We start from the raw sequence: 20,378 nt of genomic DNA, 5'->3' as shown, positions 1-20,378 counted from the left end.
AGGATTGTAAATGCAAATACGTATAGGATCAGATATGGAAAAAAAGAGGGGCAAAACAGACTATATGGGAATCAAGAATCAATTGGAAAGCATGTGTTCCTTAAACTCCAGGATCTGTAGCCATTCTGGAAGGCAGGCCCAGTATTACCTATTTCTTAGGAGAAGCTGGAAATCTGGACTTGTAATTATTGTTGGCTCAAATTTTTAAAACACTGTGTAGGTCAAACAAAATATATCTACCTGTGGGCCAAATTCAGCCCATGACCTAGCAGTTAGTAAACTCAAATTTCAAAGGGCAGCAGAGCTTCCCATCAGGTGTTCCATAACGCAGTGGCGTGCGTGACTCAAGTACAGCTGTGCAGAGATATCCAGTCCTCAGCATCCGCACCCCAGCTGAGGGCCAGAGTAGCACTGGGACAGTCCTCAAAGAGTCCTTTCAGTTGACTCCAGCATGCCATACAAACATTAACATTTTTTTTCTTCCTTTAGGAATACAAATATTTATTTCTTTATCTTATTTCATAACTGTGGAAACTAACCTTGAGAGATTCTTTTTTTGTAAGCTTGCTTGAAGCTGAACTATCCTTCTCCGAGCCATTATAAAGTTTAGATTCAGACTGAAATCACATGGAAATGAAGAAAAGAGAAATAATAATTAAAACTGCCACTTATTCTACACACACATATGGCACATAAAAACTAATGTTAAAACTATGTTCGTGACATTCTTCCCATTCATTGCTGTAATTTAGGCAAATGTCAATTTTCAAATACCGATTTTCCCTTTACAGTATTTGGGTTTGAAAACTAATCCACATTAAAGCCACAAAAACACAAAAATAAAAACTTATCAATAAATTAATTTACAATGTGAGGTTAAATAAGATCATTTGTAAATCTTTGCATTCTATTTTTCAGAGTATTTCTGAAAAATACAATTATTTTATACAATTATTTAGTTATTCTTAGGACAAATGTATCCAAAGCAGTGTAATTTTTTAAGTTGAAATATTCTAAAAAACAAAAAACTTCTAGCAAGTTGCTGCACACATTGCCCTGTTGCTACTCCTTCTCCAAAGGGAAAAAATACAAACATCTTCAGAAACTAGTACTGAAACACCCTAATTTGTACAGTGTTTAAAAATCAATATTCCTAGCACCTACTTCTTCCTAACTATCCAGTGCCCCTAAATTATTAATGTCTTAAACTTGTTTCCAGACTTTGTTTATACTTGATATTTCAATTTGATCCTCATAAGAACCTTGAAAAATAGGCATAACAAGTGGTTTTATCTCCATTTTACAAATCATGAAAGGGAGGCTCAGGGACGTTGATTTTCTAAACAATCAATCAACAGCAGGAATCAGAACCTGGGTCTCCTAATCCAGCACTCTTTCAAGGAGACTACTTTCTTCCACCAGAGTAGAAGAATATAGAACTAAAAGCTGCTTCTATAAATCCTGGAACAATAAAATTAAACATATTCCTTCACTGTTCTATGATTTTCATTTTTACCTATTGTTAGACATGGGAGAAGGTACTTAAAGTTTGTAGCACTACTCCCAGTGCCAGGAAAGTATATGGGGCTTGATCCAAATGGTAGCTTTCAACTGTTTAATCGCCAGATCTACATAATATCACTAGATGTGATCAAGGATGAAGAACTTTGGGTACAAACTCCCTCACTCAATTTTAATATCCATGAGGACAGGGACCATGTTTATTTACCGATTGTAGCCAGCTATCACCTGGGGAAAAGGAAGGGCTCAATAAATACCTTTGGAATTAATACAATGAAAATGAAACTAGCATTTGCAGCTCATCTCTCCTAAAAATGCCTCCGCTACTTAGTACAAAGTACGAATTATTATGTTTATGGTAATAAATGGCTGAACTGGAAGGGAACTGCAAACTACACTCAATGTAGAAGGTGGGGATTAACCTAATTAAATTTTTGTTAAAGTTACTCCTTTGAGAACTGGACTTGAAACATCATATTGCTTACTCCCATGATGATAGGATATATTGTGATACTAAAACCATTCCACAAAAGTCCTCAAGCCAAACAGGTCTCTGTCCTCTCCTTGCCACTGGAAACTCAAAGATGACATGGCTACTGTCAGAGGAATGTAATGGCTTCTATTTCCCACAGCTTAATAGGAAAATGTGTATTATAATGTACTTTTTAGATACTATTAAGTGAAGAATACTAATATTAGCTTAAAAGTTAATGAAAATGAATGGCTGTTTAACTCTTTACCAAGTACTATGTAAATACTGTATATGTTCTGCTTCATTTAATCCTCAAAGCAACCTTATGAGATAGGTGTAGTTCCTCCTTTTGCTAATAAAGAAACTAAGACTAACAGATTAAATAACTTCCCAAAGTCACAGAGTCATAAGTAGGCGATCTGGGATTTGTACTCCGGTGTGCCTAATTCTCAGTCTCATGCTCTTAGCCATCTCACCACATTTATTTCTCACCTTTTAAAACTGTTCATATAGAATCTTAGACTCAAATTTAAGACTTATCTTTATGAACAACAGGAAATCTATTTCCCTAGACATGACAAGATCTGGCTTGGAGATTCCTAAATGATTCTAGTATATAAGGGACCAGCAGGCCAGATGGCTGTCACATGAGCTTGGTAAATTACAGCACACATACTTCAAGGAATCCTTGCCATACTGTGTAGCTAGTTCTGAAAAAAAAAAAAAAAAAAAAAAGGATCCAGTGACCAAGTTCTATAGTCTTTTTAATGAAATACTACCAAAGTTTTCTGAATCAACAAGTTACCTTTTAAATACCAAGAATCATAAACTGTTTTTTTGTTGGAAATATTTTACTAAACTAAGTTTCCTCCTTTTATAAACTTACTGACCACTATTTTAATGATGATACCTTATGGGCTGTGCAACTATGGGAATTTATTCAATCTCTTCCAGTCTTAGTTGCTCATTTATAAGATAAGGATATTCCTACCAAGTCATAGGGTTGCTTCGAGGGGTAAATGACGTAGTGTGCATGATGTGTTTAACACAGTACTTGGTACACTGTGTTTCAGGTTTGTGACTATCCTCTAGATTGCAAGTGCTGACAAAAATATGACCTTTAGATAAATGGAACACTAACATATGAGAATACTTTCGACTTGCTTTGAAAACTATAAAATGCGGCAGATATAAGGAATAATAACAATAATGATAAGTTACTATGACTCTATCAGATATTTTGATTTGGAAAGTTGTTTTTTTTTTTTTAATGTCCAAGGAAATATATTTTTTACAGCAAGAGATAGATGATTTAGCAAACCTACAGGTAAGCAGATTGATGGCTGGAGAATCAAGTCAAGATCTCGGCTCAGAAACCCCTTATTCTTGTAATAGCATTCCTTTTATCCCACTAGAAATATTATTCATGCTGGCAATTCCTTTCATTGAGATGGACAATTAAAAATTTATTTAAAAATGCTAAAAGGAACATGGGATGATCTGATTAACTGATTTCTCCAATTCACTCATTTACAGGATGCATGAGAAACAGGAACTGCCTTTATTTTTAAAATGGCGGGGGTTGGGGGGAAGAAGGATACCGCAAATTCAGTTACCAAAATGACAGTACTGATACTTTTTGCATCAAATTCATAAAAGTATAAGGTTAAAATTATTTAATGGTCTCAGTTATGCAGATCGATCATAGAAGGAATAATAAGATTTTGCTTCCCAAAGTTACTTAGGTAAGAACAAAATCTTCAGAATTCCATGAGAATAAGGTTTGATGATAAATGTATAAATTTTAGGATTGTTCTGAAAAACAACAGAGTGGAATATATGTTAAAATATATAAGGACAAACTAGTGACTACGTATCTCTTAAGCTAACAGAATAAACCAAGATTAAATCTAAGTTAAGATAGAATCAATAAGATTCAGCTTTTGGAAAATAACAGAATGAGTACAATTTTACTTACACCAAATAGTTACCATGTCAAGAAGCCTATTCATTCACTGTAGTTCTTTATTCAAAGTAAGAAAAATGAATTCTCATAAGAAAAATGAATTCTCAAACACCTATTATTAATCAAGTACTTCATGAGGCACTTACAGCATCACAATCTGAGAGTTAGATCTTACCTCTTTTGTACAGATAAAAAAACTGAAGCCACTTTGAATTCTAGCTCTACCATTTTGACCCTTGAGAGTTATTTAACTTCTCTAAGCTTCGGTTTGTTCACTAATAAAATGGGGCCAATAATACCTGTCTTCTAGTATCCTTAAGAGAGTTAAAAAGACACTTAGCAAGCTCTTAGTACAAAGTAGCTATTAATGTCATTATAATTAGCATCTAAGAAGTCATAGGTATTATATGACAGTCAAGATTCAAACTCACTTTTTTGACCCTAAAGCAGTGAATGCTTGCTGTGCAGTAATACCTTCTGAATAACAGAAATATTCTATATCTGAGTAGTCCAATATGGTAGCCACTAGCTATATGTGGCTAGTGAGCTATTGAGATGTGGCTAGTGTAAATGAGGAACCAAATTTCTAATTTTATTTAATTTTAATTAATTTTAATTTAAGGTTCATATACAACTAGGTGCTATTGTACTCAAGGTGCAGCCTGTGTTTCCTTTTTTTTTATTAATGCACACTGCTTCATTAAGGTATGTAAACTTGCTTTTCAGGCTCCCTGCCTTCCCCACTCCTCCTGTCCCTCCTTCACCCTCCCATTTACAGACTACATGTAGATGGCTGTGGTAGGTAGATCTGGAGTTTAGGGTTCTGAGTAGGAATACCACTATTCCATACATTCACCAATTCTGGTATTAACTGCTTGAAAATAGGTTTTTAAAATTCCATAAATTTCACTGTATTTCTAACCATGGCAGAACCAAGATAAATCATCTCCTCGTTAATTATGCATCTCATATAAAACGATAAAGGTATTTCTCATGCATATGTTATATACATACAAAGGCCTACTAAATTTTCACCTTATGTACTTATATACATATAAGTACAGGATGGACCTTTATGTAATGAATACTTGAAAAGTTAAGTGTGAATAAAATCTGTGTAAAGCATATCATGGAATATGATAAAAAATATATCATGGAATCCTCTCAACCACTCACAAGAACAGGAACAAAACATGTAGGGTTTTACAAGCCAAGCCTACTGCTGAGAATAGCAGAGAATTTACTAGCTTAAGAAATAGATTTTCGGACTTCCCTGGTGGCACAGTGGTTAAGAATCTGCCTGCCAGTGCAGGGGACACGGGTTCAAGCCCTGGTCCGGGAAGATCCCACATGTCGTGGAACAACTAAGCCCGTGTGCCTAGAGCCCGTGCTCTGCAACAAGAGAAGCCACCACAAGGAGAAGCCCACGCACCGCAACGAAGAGCAGCCCCCGCTCACCGCAACTAGAGAAAGCCTGCGCACAGCAACAAAGACCCAATGCAGGGCTTCCCTGGTGGTGCAGTGGTTGAGAATCTGCCTGCCAATAAAGGGGACACGGGTTTGAGCCCTGGTCTGGGAAGATCCCACATGCCGCGGAGCAACTAGGCCCGTGAGCCACAATTACTGAGCCTGCGCGTCTGGAGCCTGTGCTCCGCAACGGGAGAGGCCGCGATAGTTAGAGGCCCGTGCACCGCAATGAAGAGTGACCCCCACTTGCCGCAACTAGAGAAAGCCCTCGCACAGAAACGAAGACCCAACACAGCCATAAATAAATAAATAAATAAAATTTAAAAAAAACAAAAACAAAAAACCGCCAAAGGGGGGAAAAAAAAAAGACCCAATGCAGCCATAAATAAATAAATAAATTTATTTAAAAAAAAAAAGAAATAGATTTTCTTACAGTCATTGAAGTTTGATTCCACAGACATAAGCTTCTCCTGCTACTAAACCTGACCAGAAATAACAGTCAAAAGTCAAATCCATTGACGAATTATAGAAAATCTAGTGAATTACAAACCCATAGGAAAGTCAATGCATCATACAATACTTTTAAAATTTGAACAGTACTCTTAAAGACAAAATTCTCAACAGACTTAAGAATATGTACAAGTATCTCATTTGAAAATTACTAATTTAGGGAACTATGTCTTATTCTAAGAAAGTGCCTTTCAATTGCACACTATCATAGCAAGAGATGTTTGGCCTTTAACTGGTAAAATGTACATGTTTTGATTGTCATTTGAATGAACCCAAAACACTTAGAAATTAAAAAACAAAAGAAAACAAAACAAACCAATGAACCCTGACTATCTCTAGTTCTCTACATGGAACTTCAGTCTGAGATATACTGCTATAGCAGACACACCAGAACAATATCACTCAGGAGAGAACCCTGGTTACCAATAGGCTGTATTTCCAAGTAACCAACAGAACCTAAATCAGCCCCAGGGGAACTTTCCTTTCTTCATATATACTACATGGTTTAGATATACCAACATAAAAACAACCCATAAAAATCTGATAGGATTTCAGTGATAGTTCACTCGTCTTAAATATTAGAAAAATGTTGTGATCACATATTTGAGGACAACAATATGCTTACCTTGCTCTTTGACATAGAAAGGGAAGATTCATCTTTGTGTTGAGAAATGTCTTCCTTTCCTCTTTCAAAACCTATAAAAACATAGTCATTATTTCAGTATTACCACATTTGAACACATATAGGCATTAAAAGGCAAATGCACATAAGTTATTCAATTTCAAATATATACTATACAATATTTGATATACATCAGTGCAAGAAGCCTAGACTCAACATACAGTTTTAAACTATTATAGTTTAAAGACTACTAAGGGATCATTTCTAGTATAGTAATTCTTTAGAATAAATCAAGGTTTACAGAGGCACTGGTGTCTTTCCCTGAACCCATCAACATAAGCTAAATACCTCTTCTCTGCTCATTCACTTGGCATGAATTCAGGACTCATGGAACTTTTATTTCAGTTAGCTGTTTTCTAACAAAGAACCAACCCAACATACTTTTCACACCTCTTGCCAAACTGGAAAACAACTCCAGAATTGGTGATAAAAGAATACTGGGGAAATAAATCTGAATTGAGGGACAGACTTTAAAAAAAAAATCTAATAATGTGTTTATTGTGAGAATTAAATGAGCATGCATAGAAAGCAATTAGCATAGTATTTGCACACAGTATGTATTCAATTAACATTGACCCTTAATATTATCATTGTCATTGACTATTGTTATATAAATTCTAAAAGGATAAATCTAAAATATGAGTGCATTGGGATATATGCACACATCTTTCCTATCATGTAACACATTAATATAGCACTATCAAAAGCAATTAACAAGTTAATGTTGTAAGGGTACAATTAGAGTAACGTTAATGCTGAGATTTGTGTGGCAGGCATAAGAGGGCTGGTGCTCATTTTAATGAAGTTCTTTCTACTTTTGAGGAGTAATATTAAGTAATACTAACTTTTCCCTACAACTATTTGTTCTGAGTCCAATAAAAGCCTATATAAAAAAATATATATAATCATTCATAAAGCAGCGTTTAAAAAGTTATCAGTAGTATCAGTGCCTGAAGCATTTAAAAATCATTTCTAGCATATCAATGAGATAGTCTCATTGATTTATTCATTTATTCTGTATTTGATTTATATTAGCTAAAACAAATCCATTCCATTTTCTTAATTCAGAGATTTTGCTGATTATTATTATTTTTTTGTAATATGAAGAAGGAATCTTTTTATTTTCTTTTCCATCTCTGGTAAGGAGAAAGATCAGGCAATCCTAAAACCAAGGAGCGAAAAAAAAAAACCTGTTTCATAAATCTAACATGGAATTTTAAATGAAAACTTACCGGGATTTGAAACTTTAGTGTATAGCAAACCAAAGTTACATAATTCAGTTTAAAAATTCTAAAATATTTATTCAGAGTAATAAACATTTTGTAATAAGTAATTCTTAATTCTAATGCATTAACACAAATTATTTCAAAGATCTTGTAAATACATGTACAAGAGAACAAAGATTTTCTAAAAGTATATATTACGAATGGAAAAAAGATGATGTTTTCCTTTATTCTCATAAGAACTGAATTTTACTTTAATTTCTCTAGTTTGGTTTTGGTTTCAGCTCAATCTAGGTCAATCCATTTATTAGACTAAGAAAAATGCCCACTTCACTGTGTCTACAGTCACATATTATTTTAAAAACAGAACAGTAAATTAAAACAAAGTGGAAGTTACAAATCTGAATAGACTTTTTTTGAACATCCAAATATGTCTTGCAGAAAGTTTCAAATGTTGGAAAAGGATACATACAAAAGCAAGACGAAACTAAACAAAAAAACAAAAAAAAGGGCACTCATAAACATAGGTTGTATATTATGTCAGACCAATAAATGAATCCCATTTTACAAGATTTTCTATACCTCAAACTAGCAACTCAAATCATTATTTTAAAAGCTGGCCCTGATGACTTCCAAGTTATTTAAAATTACAGCGGATAAAGCAAAAGGCTAAGTCTGGTCCAATACTTTTGAGTTTCAGCTAAGTGCAAATAAGCAGATGAGTAGCTTAAAGTGCAATGACCATATAAAAGTGTTCAAAAGCCTTAAACAGAAAATATTGCCATACTGTACACTAAGTTTTCAAGGGTAATTCCAAGGTAAGCAAAGCAAAAAGCAACACATGAAGGACTCTTTCTTTAGACTGGATAAAGGTGGCTTCCTAAAAACATGAAAAATAATCATTATCTTAAAATGTCAGAGAAAGTATTATATTTGTTAGAAGCCAAAAAGGGCTCAACCAAAATACTTCTTAGACTTTTATTTGTTTTCCATGTATAGGGATTTAAAATTACTTTAAAATTACTCCTTTATTTCTTAAAAATGTGATATTATAGATAAAATCCTGAAGCCTACATTATTGACCATTGTCAATAATGCAGAACAGTTTCAGATCATGACTTTTTACCAAGTTTGCTTATTAGTGATATTAGGTAGTAAATTCTCTTCCTACTATCCTCCTCACTGCTACCATGAGATAGAAACCTACATCCCCACCCAAATGGCTAAGATCAAAAGGACTAAGACCATCCAAATACAGGTTAGAATATAGAGCAACCAGAACTCTATTCACTACTGGTGGGACTACAAATAGCATAATCACTTTGGGAAACTATTTGACAGTATCTCCTAAAGCTGAAAGTGCTCATATTCTAAGACAGAGCACTTCTGATCCCAGATATACCCAACAGAGATGAATGTGTTCATGTCCGTTAAAAGACAGGTACAAAAATGTTCACAGCAGTTTTATTCATAACAGCAAAATCTGGAGCCAACTCAAATGACTATTAATAGTAGAATAAATGAATACATTATATTCACACAATGGAATGATACACAGCAATGAAAAAGAACCAATTACCAATACACAAAACAACAAACAGAATAATGAGTAGAAAAAGCCACCTCTCCCCATCAAAAAAAAAAGCACATATCATATACCATATGATTCCATTATATAAAGATCAGGAACTAGCAAACCTAATCTATGGAGCTAGAGGTTGGAACAGTGGTTTATCTTTGTTGTAGGAGGAACTGACTGGGGTGGGCATGAGAGGGTCTTCTGGGGAACTGGGAAATGGTTACACATATTGATACATAACTAAAAATTCAAAAAGTTGTGTACTTAACTATGTGTAAGTTATGCCTCAATAAAAAAATTTTTTTAATTCAGATATCCTTCCCTATTCTTCTAGTTTATGAGACCTCTCCTCCTATGACATCCTTTCTTACTTAGTCTACATGCCTTTAACATATCCTGCTCTGGGCTAATTCTGATTCATTCATCAACAATGATGATAATTATGGGGATAATTAACATAATAATATTTATGAAAACAACAATAAAGCAACCAATATCCACTTGTAGGAACACTTGTGATTTTAAGACACTATGCTAGATGGTTTACTACTTCTAATCTTTAAAACAATGCCCCCCGCTAAATATTAGGAATAGTCTATATAACTGAAAAAATTGAGGCTCACAGGAATTAAGTAACTTGACAAATGTCAATAAGTGACAGTGTCAGAACTAATTCAAACTTCAGTCTAACTTTAAAATTCATGCTGTTTCTAGAATGCCAGGGTGTGTCTCAAGATCCAAGGCCAACTTCTTCTGGGAGCCTTGCTTAGATTGTGTAGGCATAGAGTCAGCTATCTCCTCTGAGAGACAGCACTTGGTACATTTGTACTACCATATTTATCACAAGGTACTTCAATTATTTGTTTTCATGTTCATGTCACATACTTGACTGTGAGTTCCTTAAAAGAAGGGTCTAATTCTTATTCATCCTTTCAAATACGAAGTTTGATAAACTGATCCAAAAATTAATAAAAATGGACTCTACTTTTACTTGTAGCGGCTTTTTAAAATAGGTGAAATATAGCACACCTTCAGAAAAATGCATAAAATGTAAAGGAATAATTTAATGTATACAGTGACTATCTGCATAACCGCCACCCAAATCAAGAAATACAGAATTGTCAACATCCCATAAGAACTACTCCCCACCTGCCTCATGACATTCTTGATCAAAATCTATCTACTCTTCTTTTCCTCAAAGGTAACTACCTTGACTTTTGCGATTATTATTTACCAGCATGTCACAGCAGGTATTTCATTCATCATCATTGCTGATTAGAATCCTACTGCATGACTATATCACTATTTATCCATCTATTGTTTGGGCTGTTTCTAGTTTGTCCCTCTTACAAACACTGGTGATACGAACATTCTTGGAAATGTATCCTAGTAGACATATATATCCATGAATATCTCTAGGGTTTAAACCTAGAAGCAGAACTCCTAGGTCAGAGTATATGTGGGTCTTCAACTTTAAGAATACCATATTGTTTACCAATTTGCTTATTTTTCCACTAGCACTGTGTGTGAGTTCTCCTTTCTCCATATCCATGGTAACACATCAATATTGACAGATTTTTAATATCTTTGCCAATCTGTTGGGTGTGTGTATCAATGGTAAATCAATGAGATTTTAGTTTGCGTGTCCCTGATTACTAATGATATTGAGCACTATCTCATATGTTAATTACCATTTTAATTTTCTCTTTGTGAAGAACCCAGATCTTTTGCACATTAAAAAAAAAAAAACTGTCTATCTACATTAAAAAAAAACTCATTGTCTATCTTTTTCTTAATTTATATAGGAATTCTTAATGTTTTCCAATTATTGGTTCTTTGCCAATTAGATTTATTACAAATATCTCCCCATTCTATGGCTTGTCTTTTAATTCTCTGCATGGTCTCCTTGATGAATAGCTCTTGATTTTAATGTTGTCAAATTTAGCAGTCTCATTCTTTTAAGTTAGTGCTTTTCGGTCTTAAGAAAGTCTCCCCTAAATCTGTGGTCATGAAGATATTTTCCAATAATGTAGTAGTAAACAGAGTTTACTTTCTCCTACTAATTCAATGGACTATGATTCCTGAATAAATTAGCACTCTGTCCCTAATTCTAATTTGTTAACAGAATACGAATGTTATCAGCATTGATAAGGTATAACCTTTTTATATACTTCAGTAAAATTTGGTTCATTAATGTTTAGATATAATAAAGCAAGTTTTATGCTGCTTTAATCTTGTTTAAATGAGATTATATACACATATCTACAAATGCAGATTGAATAAGTATTTACAAAATATAGAATTGCTACATAAACTATACTGAATACAGCCAAGAATCAAGAAATTGTGTAAGAAAAAAATCTCCGAGAAGTCAAAACATACTAAACAGATCTATCTATGTACTAAAGCTTACACAGAGTGTCTATAAACATCTTTGTTCAAAGTTTATTTATTCCAATTTCTAGGTACCTGGACAAAGGGTATCATTTCTATTTTATAACTCATCATAAAAAAAAAGGCCATACCAATATATTCCTTAAGGTAGAAGTAACAAAAAAAAAAAGGGGGGGGGAGGGAGATTTTCCTAAGGAAAACTAAAATGATAAAAGGGTTGTGGTCATAGTGGTAAAACGAAGTTATCTTTAAATATCACTAATGTAGAACCTCTCTTTCTCTAATGATGTCAGATAAATCAATAAAATGTCCCAGAAAAAATTATATTTTTTACTTTTAACTTAAAAGAAATACATAAAAAGCCACTTCTTTGAAGTACCTAATTCTACTTCTTAGCTGATAAAATAAAACATATTTTAAAAAGCTTTTTATTATGGCTGGTTGTAATAAAACTGTTGGTTGTATTAAGAGGAATATGGAAGCATCCCTATGAATATGATTTTTCTCTATTTCAAGAATTAGAAAACAAAGCCAACCATTTACTTTTCCATTCAAACAAATCTATCTAGAATGACCTTCAATATTTTCTTTGACAAGAGAAACTGACAATTCTGTCTTCAATTACCTAATGAAGTAAAAACCAAACTTCTAAACAGTGAAGTTTTCTATTGTTTAGTAAGGTAAACTGATTATTCTTTATATTAAGTAGACTCATGGCATGAAGGTCAGCAAACATGTACTAGCAAGCTTGCAGGCTTAAAAAAAGAAAAACAAGAAGACAAAGGCAAATACAAAAATGGAACTAAGTCACTGTAAAAGCAAATAAGTACAGTATTTAACAACATTAAAAAAATTTCTGTGTGTTGTATTTTCAGAGCCACTTCTGAACATAGACAAATAGTAAAATTTACACCATTTTGAGGACATTAAGAAAGAAGCATGATAGTAATCATGCTACACTAAGAAGACTAAATATGGACTATGAATGTTGTTTAAAGCTTATGCTACTTAGGCAACAGTTCAGGACTATGGTTTCCAATTCTTTTCGGAAACCCTGTTAGAAAAGAAAATGAAATCAGTGAATTTACAATAATTTACTTAATTGCCCAAGTAACACTTTCTATAAGTTGTTGCACTATCTCAAAAGAATGCATATACTGCCTAGTGGCATGAATATTCACAAAAAGCTAAGAATAAAGGTTAGTGTGAAAAATGAAAATATAATTCAAATTTCACAAAATGTGTGTCAGAAAAATATATAAACAATTAAAACAAGCACCAGTTTCAGTCAATACTTCTTTGCCATGAGTATTAAAAGAATATTTTTATTTTAAAAGAAAAATACAACCTTAAAAGAGTAGATGATTATGTAGCAGCTTAATATTTTGAAAACAAAACAGAGATTATTTATATTTTAAAATCTATAACCAAATATTTGCTACAATAAATCTTTTTCAAGCAATAAAAGATCAGCTTACATCTACATCTCATCGACCAACTGTTTAATGTCTGAATCATAGCTGTCAATGCCTACTTTCATTTAATAAATACTACCCTAAAAATAACATTTTTTAAGCAAAAACTTATCATACCCAAACACATCTAACAACAGAGTAAGGCATTTCAAAAATTATATTTAGGCAGAAAACTTCACGTTAGTCAGGATTTAAGCCATTAAAGTTTAAACTAAACATCAATTTTCACATAGTTATTATTTTGCTTGAAATAGTCTAACAAGTATCAATATTAAATATATGGGTTTCATTTGCAATTGGTTTATCTATAGAATTTTATCTGAAGTCTAGAAAGGGCTTTATTTTTCTCAAAGGGTTATAGTATTTATTTCAATAATTAAAGCAAAAATTTATGCTATCAGCACTCAAGATTCATACTTCACTGAATCATTAGTTTTCAAGTTCAAGCTTAAAGAGACTGTAAAAGAAAATATGGAAAAGCCAAGCCATATAGCAGCAGTTACTAAAATCTAACCTTTCACTATAGAATTGTTTTGTTTAAACAAAAGCAGTTTTAAGATGTTAAAACGTCTAGTTTATTTTAATAAAATATCTATAAGAAATTAAGAAAAGAATGTAAGATTAAACAAACAAACCTGGCAACGAAGGAGAAAGTTCATTGTATCCTCCAAATGAAGCATTCCGGACCAGCTTTCGGCCATCAATTCGTGGAGGAGATAAAACAGGCGAAACCACAGTACAGGAAGAAAACCTACGTTGTTGTGAGCTCCCTTCCTTCATGGCTTAGAAAGTCTATTTAATGGATATGCTCACCCAGAAGCCTAATTAGACGAGTATGGCAATGACAGGCTTTTCTCTCACATCCAAATATAGCAAAACCCACCAGCACAAACAAAGGACACACACATTTAGTAGCAAAGGAGAAGGACCAGAGACTGTCAAATCAGCAATAAACAGATAGAGAAAGAGACTGACAGAAAAGGCACTAAGTCATGCTGCTGGGTTTTTTTAAAAAAATGAACTGATAAACAAGAAAGGTTATTCCACCGTTTCACCTTTTTATCAAACCAGTAATGCCCTGCGTTGAATTGCTGCTTTAGGAAAACAAAGCAAGATCAATACTTAGAGATTCAGGCTGAAGAAATAAGATCAGTTTCTCTTTTCCCAAAAAACGCAATCCTCTTCTCGTATCCATTACATTTTTATAGTATCCGCCACACTTCCCACCTCTTCCAATTCTTTCCTTTCCAGTTTTTGCTTACTTTAAAAATGGATATAAACATAACACCGTTTATCTTTCCTGAAGCTTCTAGATTTATATCTAATCTACTGCTTGCTTCAGCCATGATTAAGAATTCATAAGGAAAGATATTCTTTCACGTTCAGTTCTGATGGATTCCAGCAGCTAAAGCAGAGAACAAACATTTAAGTTTTACCTCTAGTAGGGATATATGCATCATTAAGACAGTGTTAATGCAAACCAATCAACAGAAAAGATTAAAAGGACACCATTAATAATGCTGCATGCCCGAATATATGTTTCTTTGAAATAGCTGCTGTAGTTCCTCTTCATTACATTTAAACTTTTCAAAATACATAATCTACCAACAAGTATTTTCCACTTAAAACTGTCTTATTAAAAAAATGTAACTTTATTATCACAGTAACAAATGGAAATATCTTTCTTTTCTAGGTTAAAACTAAGTGACTAGTATGATCCCACATCATTAAATCTAACAGGAAAGACCCATAGCCAAAATGATACACTATGTCGTCTCTTTATTTCTAATCTTTAAAACTCCAGAGAATTCTTTCCTACTTATATTAAAATCCATTTACCTCAGCCACACCTTAACTAAAGTTAAAAAGCTCTAAGTCAATTACTTTCTCTATATACTCTAGACTGCTTTTTCCGATCACAGTTCTTTCAACCTGGAAATACACCTCCTTAGCTCAACAACAACAATTCAATTACAACTGATTTGGTGGTTCATTTTATAGACCTTAGTATAAGATCTCAGTTTCCTTCCTTACTATGCATACACTTCAAGGCTGGTTCTCCACTCATATACAACAGCACCCCACATAATCTAAGACTGTTTCTCTTCACAAGAAAGTACACTTAAAGATAAACAAACTCAATATATACATAACATATTATTTCTTTGACAAAGGTATTTCAAAATCAATTAGTCGTAAAAACAGTTTATGGTTGATACCTACAACTATAACAGGTTTTGTGTGTTTGTTTTGGGGTTTTCTTTTTTCTGTTTTCTCCACGTCATGAAACATAGATTACCATTTAATATAGGCAAAAGAGAAATAATTATAATTAATTCATGCAATGGTACTTGGCTCTCAAGACATGAAGAATATAACATCACAAAAGGCAGTTATAGTATAATGGCTAAACAGGATTTGAAATTAAAACTGCCTGGGTTCAAATCCTAGTTCTATCCTAGCTGGATGCATTTGAGCAATTAATTTCTCTGGGTCTCTGTTTCCTCATCTATAAAATGCTAATAATATTACCTATATTACAGGATTGTTATAAGGATCAAATTGGATAATATATATGTAAAATCAAGAAAGGTTCCAGGTTAAAAAAGATGCTGACCTAATGTATTCTCTCCTAAAACTTGACAAAAATTACAGGAAATGAGTATTTTTTTAAAAATATAAGCAGGTATGAGTATGTATCCCACAAGTATGTACACAGGAGAAGATACAACAACAACACAAGTTTGACGGTGGAGAGCATGAAATGAACTTGTAGTCACTGTCCTGCAGATTCAGGAAAGCTCAACCACAAACCAGCAGTGGTAAAAACTGAGAACTAATCCTACTTATGGCAAAGAATCCTTGTGCATATAATTTACAGCACCAAGATCAGGAATCAGACAAGTCACTGACATCAACAATACTGAAATCAAGACAAAAATACAGGCAAGGTCTTCAAACTTAGGAGGAAATGACTTCCAATTTAGAATTCCATACCCAGTCAAATTATCAATTACATATTAGGGTAAAATGAAGATATTTTTAGACATGCAAGGTCTTAAAATTTTACTTTCCATGAATGTTTTTAAAGAATTTACTAGAGTAGCCATTCTCACCTGGGGTTCTACGATAGAATTAGGCCTAATGCACTAAAACATCCACTCTTCAGAATGAATTAACTTTTTTCTCCCATGCATCTATAATGGCTCTAATCATGTACCATATACTTGGGAGAATTGAGAAAATATTCACCTATATTATTTTCCACAGGCCTTCCTTACTTCCCTCTAAGGAACTTCCTTGAGAAAGGCTATACAAAAATATATGCTCCAGGGCTTCCCTGGTGGCGCAGTGGTTAAGAATCCGCCTGCCAATGCAGGAGACACGGGTTCGAGCCCTGGTCCAGGAAGATCCCACATGCCACGGAGCAACTAAGCCCATGCGCCACAACTACTGAGCCTGCACTCTAGGGCCCAAGAGCCTCAACTACTGAAGCCCATGCTCCTAGAGCCCGTGCTCTGCAACAAGAGAAGCCACCGCAATGAGAAGTCCGCACACCGCAATGAAGAGCAGCCCATGCTCGCCGCAACTAGAGAAAGCCCACGCAGCAACAAAGACCCAATGCAGCCAAAAATGAAATAAATAAATTAAAAAAATATATATGCTCTACCAAAAAGTGATGGCAAATTAAGAATGCATGGAATACAGGAAACAGGATACTGAACTTAAAAATCTGTCATCACCAAATGTCTCCTACTATCTCTTTTTGACCCAAAAGACAAATTCTGTGGGTGAGCTTTGCCCAAATTCTTTTTTGACCTTGGCTTGTCCTGACAGTATGCTGATGAAGCTTTTTCTCTTTCTCTCATCCCCTGACGTCTGGATAAACTGAGGATGCTTCAAATACGTTGAACTGTTTTTTCTTAAAGACTATTTTTAGAGCAGTTTTAGATTCAAAGCAACATTAAGAGGAAGGTACAGATATTTCCCATATACCCCCTGCCTCCACACATGCATGGCCTCTCCCATTATCAATTTCCCGCACCAGAGTAGAACATTTGTTACAACTGATGAATCTGTATGAACACATCATAATCACCCAAAGTCCACAGCATACTTTAGGGCAGCAGTACCCAAACTTTTTGGCACCAGGGACCGGTTTCGTGGAAGACAATTTTTCCACAGACCGGGGTGGGGGGGTGGGGGGATGGTTCAGGTGGTAACACAAGCGATGGGGAGCAGCAGATGAAGCTTCGCTTGCTCGCCCGCCGCTCACCTACTGCTGTGTGGCCCGGTTACTAACAGTGAAAATGGAGTATTTTCATTGCCCTAAAAATCTTCTGTGCTTCAACTATTCATTCCTCCCTCCTCTCTTAACTCCTGGAAACCATTCATCTTTACTGTGTCCATAATTTTGCCTCTACCATAATGTCAGGTAACTGGTATCATACAGTCTGAAGCCTTTTCAGGTTGGCTTCCTTCACTTAGCAATATGCATTTTAAGTTCCTCTATGGCTTGATATCTCATTTCCTTTTTGTTTTTGTTAATTTATTTATTAATTTTTTTGCTGTGTCAGGTCTTAGTTGTGCACGCAGGATCTTTCATTGTAGCGTGTGGGCTCTTTGCTGCGGTGCGTGCAGGCTTCTCTCTAGTTGTGGCACGTGGGCTCCAGAGCACACGGGCTCAGCAGTTGTGGCACTTGGGCTCTCCAGTTGTGGCACGTGGGCTCCAGAGCACGTGGGCTCTCTACTTGTGGCGCGCAGGCTCAGTAGTTGCATCGTGAGAGCCCAGTTGCCCCGCGGCGTGTGGGATCTTAGTACCCCCACCAGGGATCAAACCCACATCCCCTGCATTGGAAGGTGGATTCTTAACCACTGGACCACCAGGGAAGTCCCGATATCTCATTTCTTTTTAGCTCTAAACAATACTCCACTGTCTGGATGTATCACAGTTTATTTATCCTTTCATCTACAGAAGGACAAAACTTGGTTGCTTCCAAGTTTTGGCAATTATAAAATAAAGTTGTTATAAACATCTTTGTGTAGGTTTTGTGAGGACATAAGTTCTCAACCCCTGTGGATAAATATCAAGCAGTGTGACTGCTTGACCATATGGTAAGAATATGATTTAGTTTTGTAAGAAACCTCCAAACTATCCTCTGAAATGATTGTACCATTGTGCAGTCCCACCAACAATGAATGAGAGTTCCTGCTGTTCCACATCCTTGCCAGCATTTCATGATGTCAATGTTCCAGATTTTGGCCATCCTAATAGGTGTGCAGTGGTTATCTTGTTGTTTTAATTTGCATTTCCCTGATGACATATGACATGGAACATCTTTTCATATGCTTACTTGCTATCTGTATATCTTCTTTGGTAATGTGTCTGTTAAGGTCTTTGGCCCATTTTTTAATCAAGTTGTTTGTTTTCTTATTGTTGAGTTTTAAGAACTCTTTGTATATCATTGGATAAGTCCTTTCTAGGTGTGCCTTTTGCAAATATTTTCTCCCAGTCTTTGGCTTGTGAGCTCATTCTCTTGTTACTTTCTTTCACAAAGCAAAAGTTTTTAATTTAAATGTTCTATTTTCTACCTATTCTTGGTAGGACATGGTGAACTAAAAGGCAGAAAATACCTTTCATGACCATATTACTGTCAGGTATCTAGTACCTAAACTGCAAGCTATGATGAACCCTATGTATCCCAGGGCTCACTTGCCCAGTGCTTTCCAAAGAAGAGATTCCTGTTAAACTCTCAAAGAAATCAAAGCCAAACTATAACCCAGAGACTCTGTTAAGCTTATCTTTTCCTGGGAATCGTTATGACTGACAAGGGCCTAATTTCCAAAACATACAAACAGCTCATACAATTCAATAACAACAAAAACCCAATCAAAAATAGGTAGAAGAGCAAACAAGACATACAAATGGCCAATAGGCACATGAAAAGATGCTCAACATTGCTAATTATTAAAGAAATGCAAATCAAAACTACAATGAGGTATCACCTCACACTGGCCAGAATGGCCATCATTAAAAAGTCTACAAATAACAAATGCTGGAGAGGGTGCGGAGAAAAGGGAATCCTCCTACACTGTTGCTGAGAATGTAAATTGGTGCAGCCACTATGGAAAACAGTATGGAGGTTCCTCAAAAAACTAAAAAGAGAGTTGCCATATGATCCAGCAATCCCACTTGTAGGCATATATCTGGAGAAAACGCTAATTTGAAAAGATACACACACCCCTATGTTCATAGCAGCACTATTTACAACAGCCAAGACATGGAAGCAAGCTAAATGTCCATCGACAGACGAATGGATAAAGAAGATGTGGTGGGCTTCCCTGGTGGCGCAGTGGTTGAGAATCTGCCTGCCAATGCAGGGGACACGGGTTCGAGCCCTGGTCTGGGAAGATCCCACATGCCGCGGAGCAACTGGGCCCGTGAGCCACAATTACTGAGCCTGCGCATCTGGAGCCTGTGCTCCGCAACAAGAGAGGCTGCAATAGTGAGAGGCCCGCGCACCGCGATGAAGAGTGGCCCCCACTCGCCGCAACTAGAGAAAGCCCTCGCACAGAAACGAAGACCCAACACAGCCATAAATAAATAAATAAATAAATAATTAAAAAAAAAAAAAGAAGATGTGGTATATATACACAATGGAACACTACTTAGCCATAAAAAAGAATGAAATAATGCCATTTGCAGCAACACGGATGGACCTAGAGATTATCATACTAAGTAAATTAGACAAAGAAAGACAAAATTCATATGATATCACTTATAGAAATATGACACAAATGAACTTATTTACAAAAACAGAAATAGACTTACAGACATAGAAAACAAACTTATGGTTACCGAATGGGAAAGGGGGTGGGAAAGGGATAAATTAGGAGTTTGGGATTAGCAGATACAAACCAATATATATGTGTATATATATATGTATATATATATATATATATGTGTATGTGTATATATATATATATGTGTATATATATATATGTATATATATATGTATATATATATGTGTGTGTATATATATATATGTGTGTGTGTATATATATATATATATATATAGCTGAATCACT

The 20,378-nt window shown here is 34.8% G+C and overlaps 1 protein-coding gene across 5 annotated transcripts in view; it reads right to left on the bottom strand.

Annotated features, from left to right (window-relative positions):
- Positions 1 to 20,378, bottom strand: part of OSBPL8 (oxysterol binding protein like 8) — a 207,723-nt gene that overhangs the window by 57,329 nt on the left and 130,016 nt on the right. For all 5 annotated transcript variants that reach the window (XM_007194985.2, XM_057556630.1, XM_057556631.1 and 2 more), the window contains 2 exons: positions 6,562 to 6,632; positions 540 to 617 (listed from right to left, as the gene is read on the bottom strand). In XM_007194985.2, coding sequence (XP_007195047.1) covers positions 540 to 617; positions 6,562 to 6,632 — 149 coding nt within the window. The remainder of the gene's footprint in view (positions 1 to 539; positions 618 to 6,561; positions 6,633 to 20,378) is intronic.

Source organism: Balaenoptera acutorostrata, chromosome 11, assembly GCF_949987535.1.
Source record: "Balaenoptera acutorostrata chromosome 11, mBalAcu1.1, whole genome shotgun sequence".
NCBI classification, from domain to species: domain Eukaryota; kingdom Metazoa; phylum Chordata; class Mammalia; order Artiodactyla; family Balaenopteridae; genus Balaenoptera; species Balaenoptera acutorostrata.
Note: the sequence above shows the minus strand (reverse complement) of the source record. Positions and strands in the feature narration are given on the sequence as shown.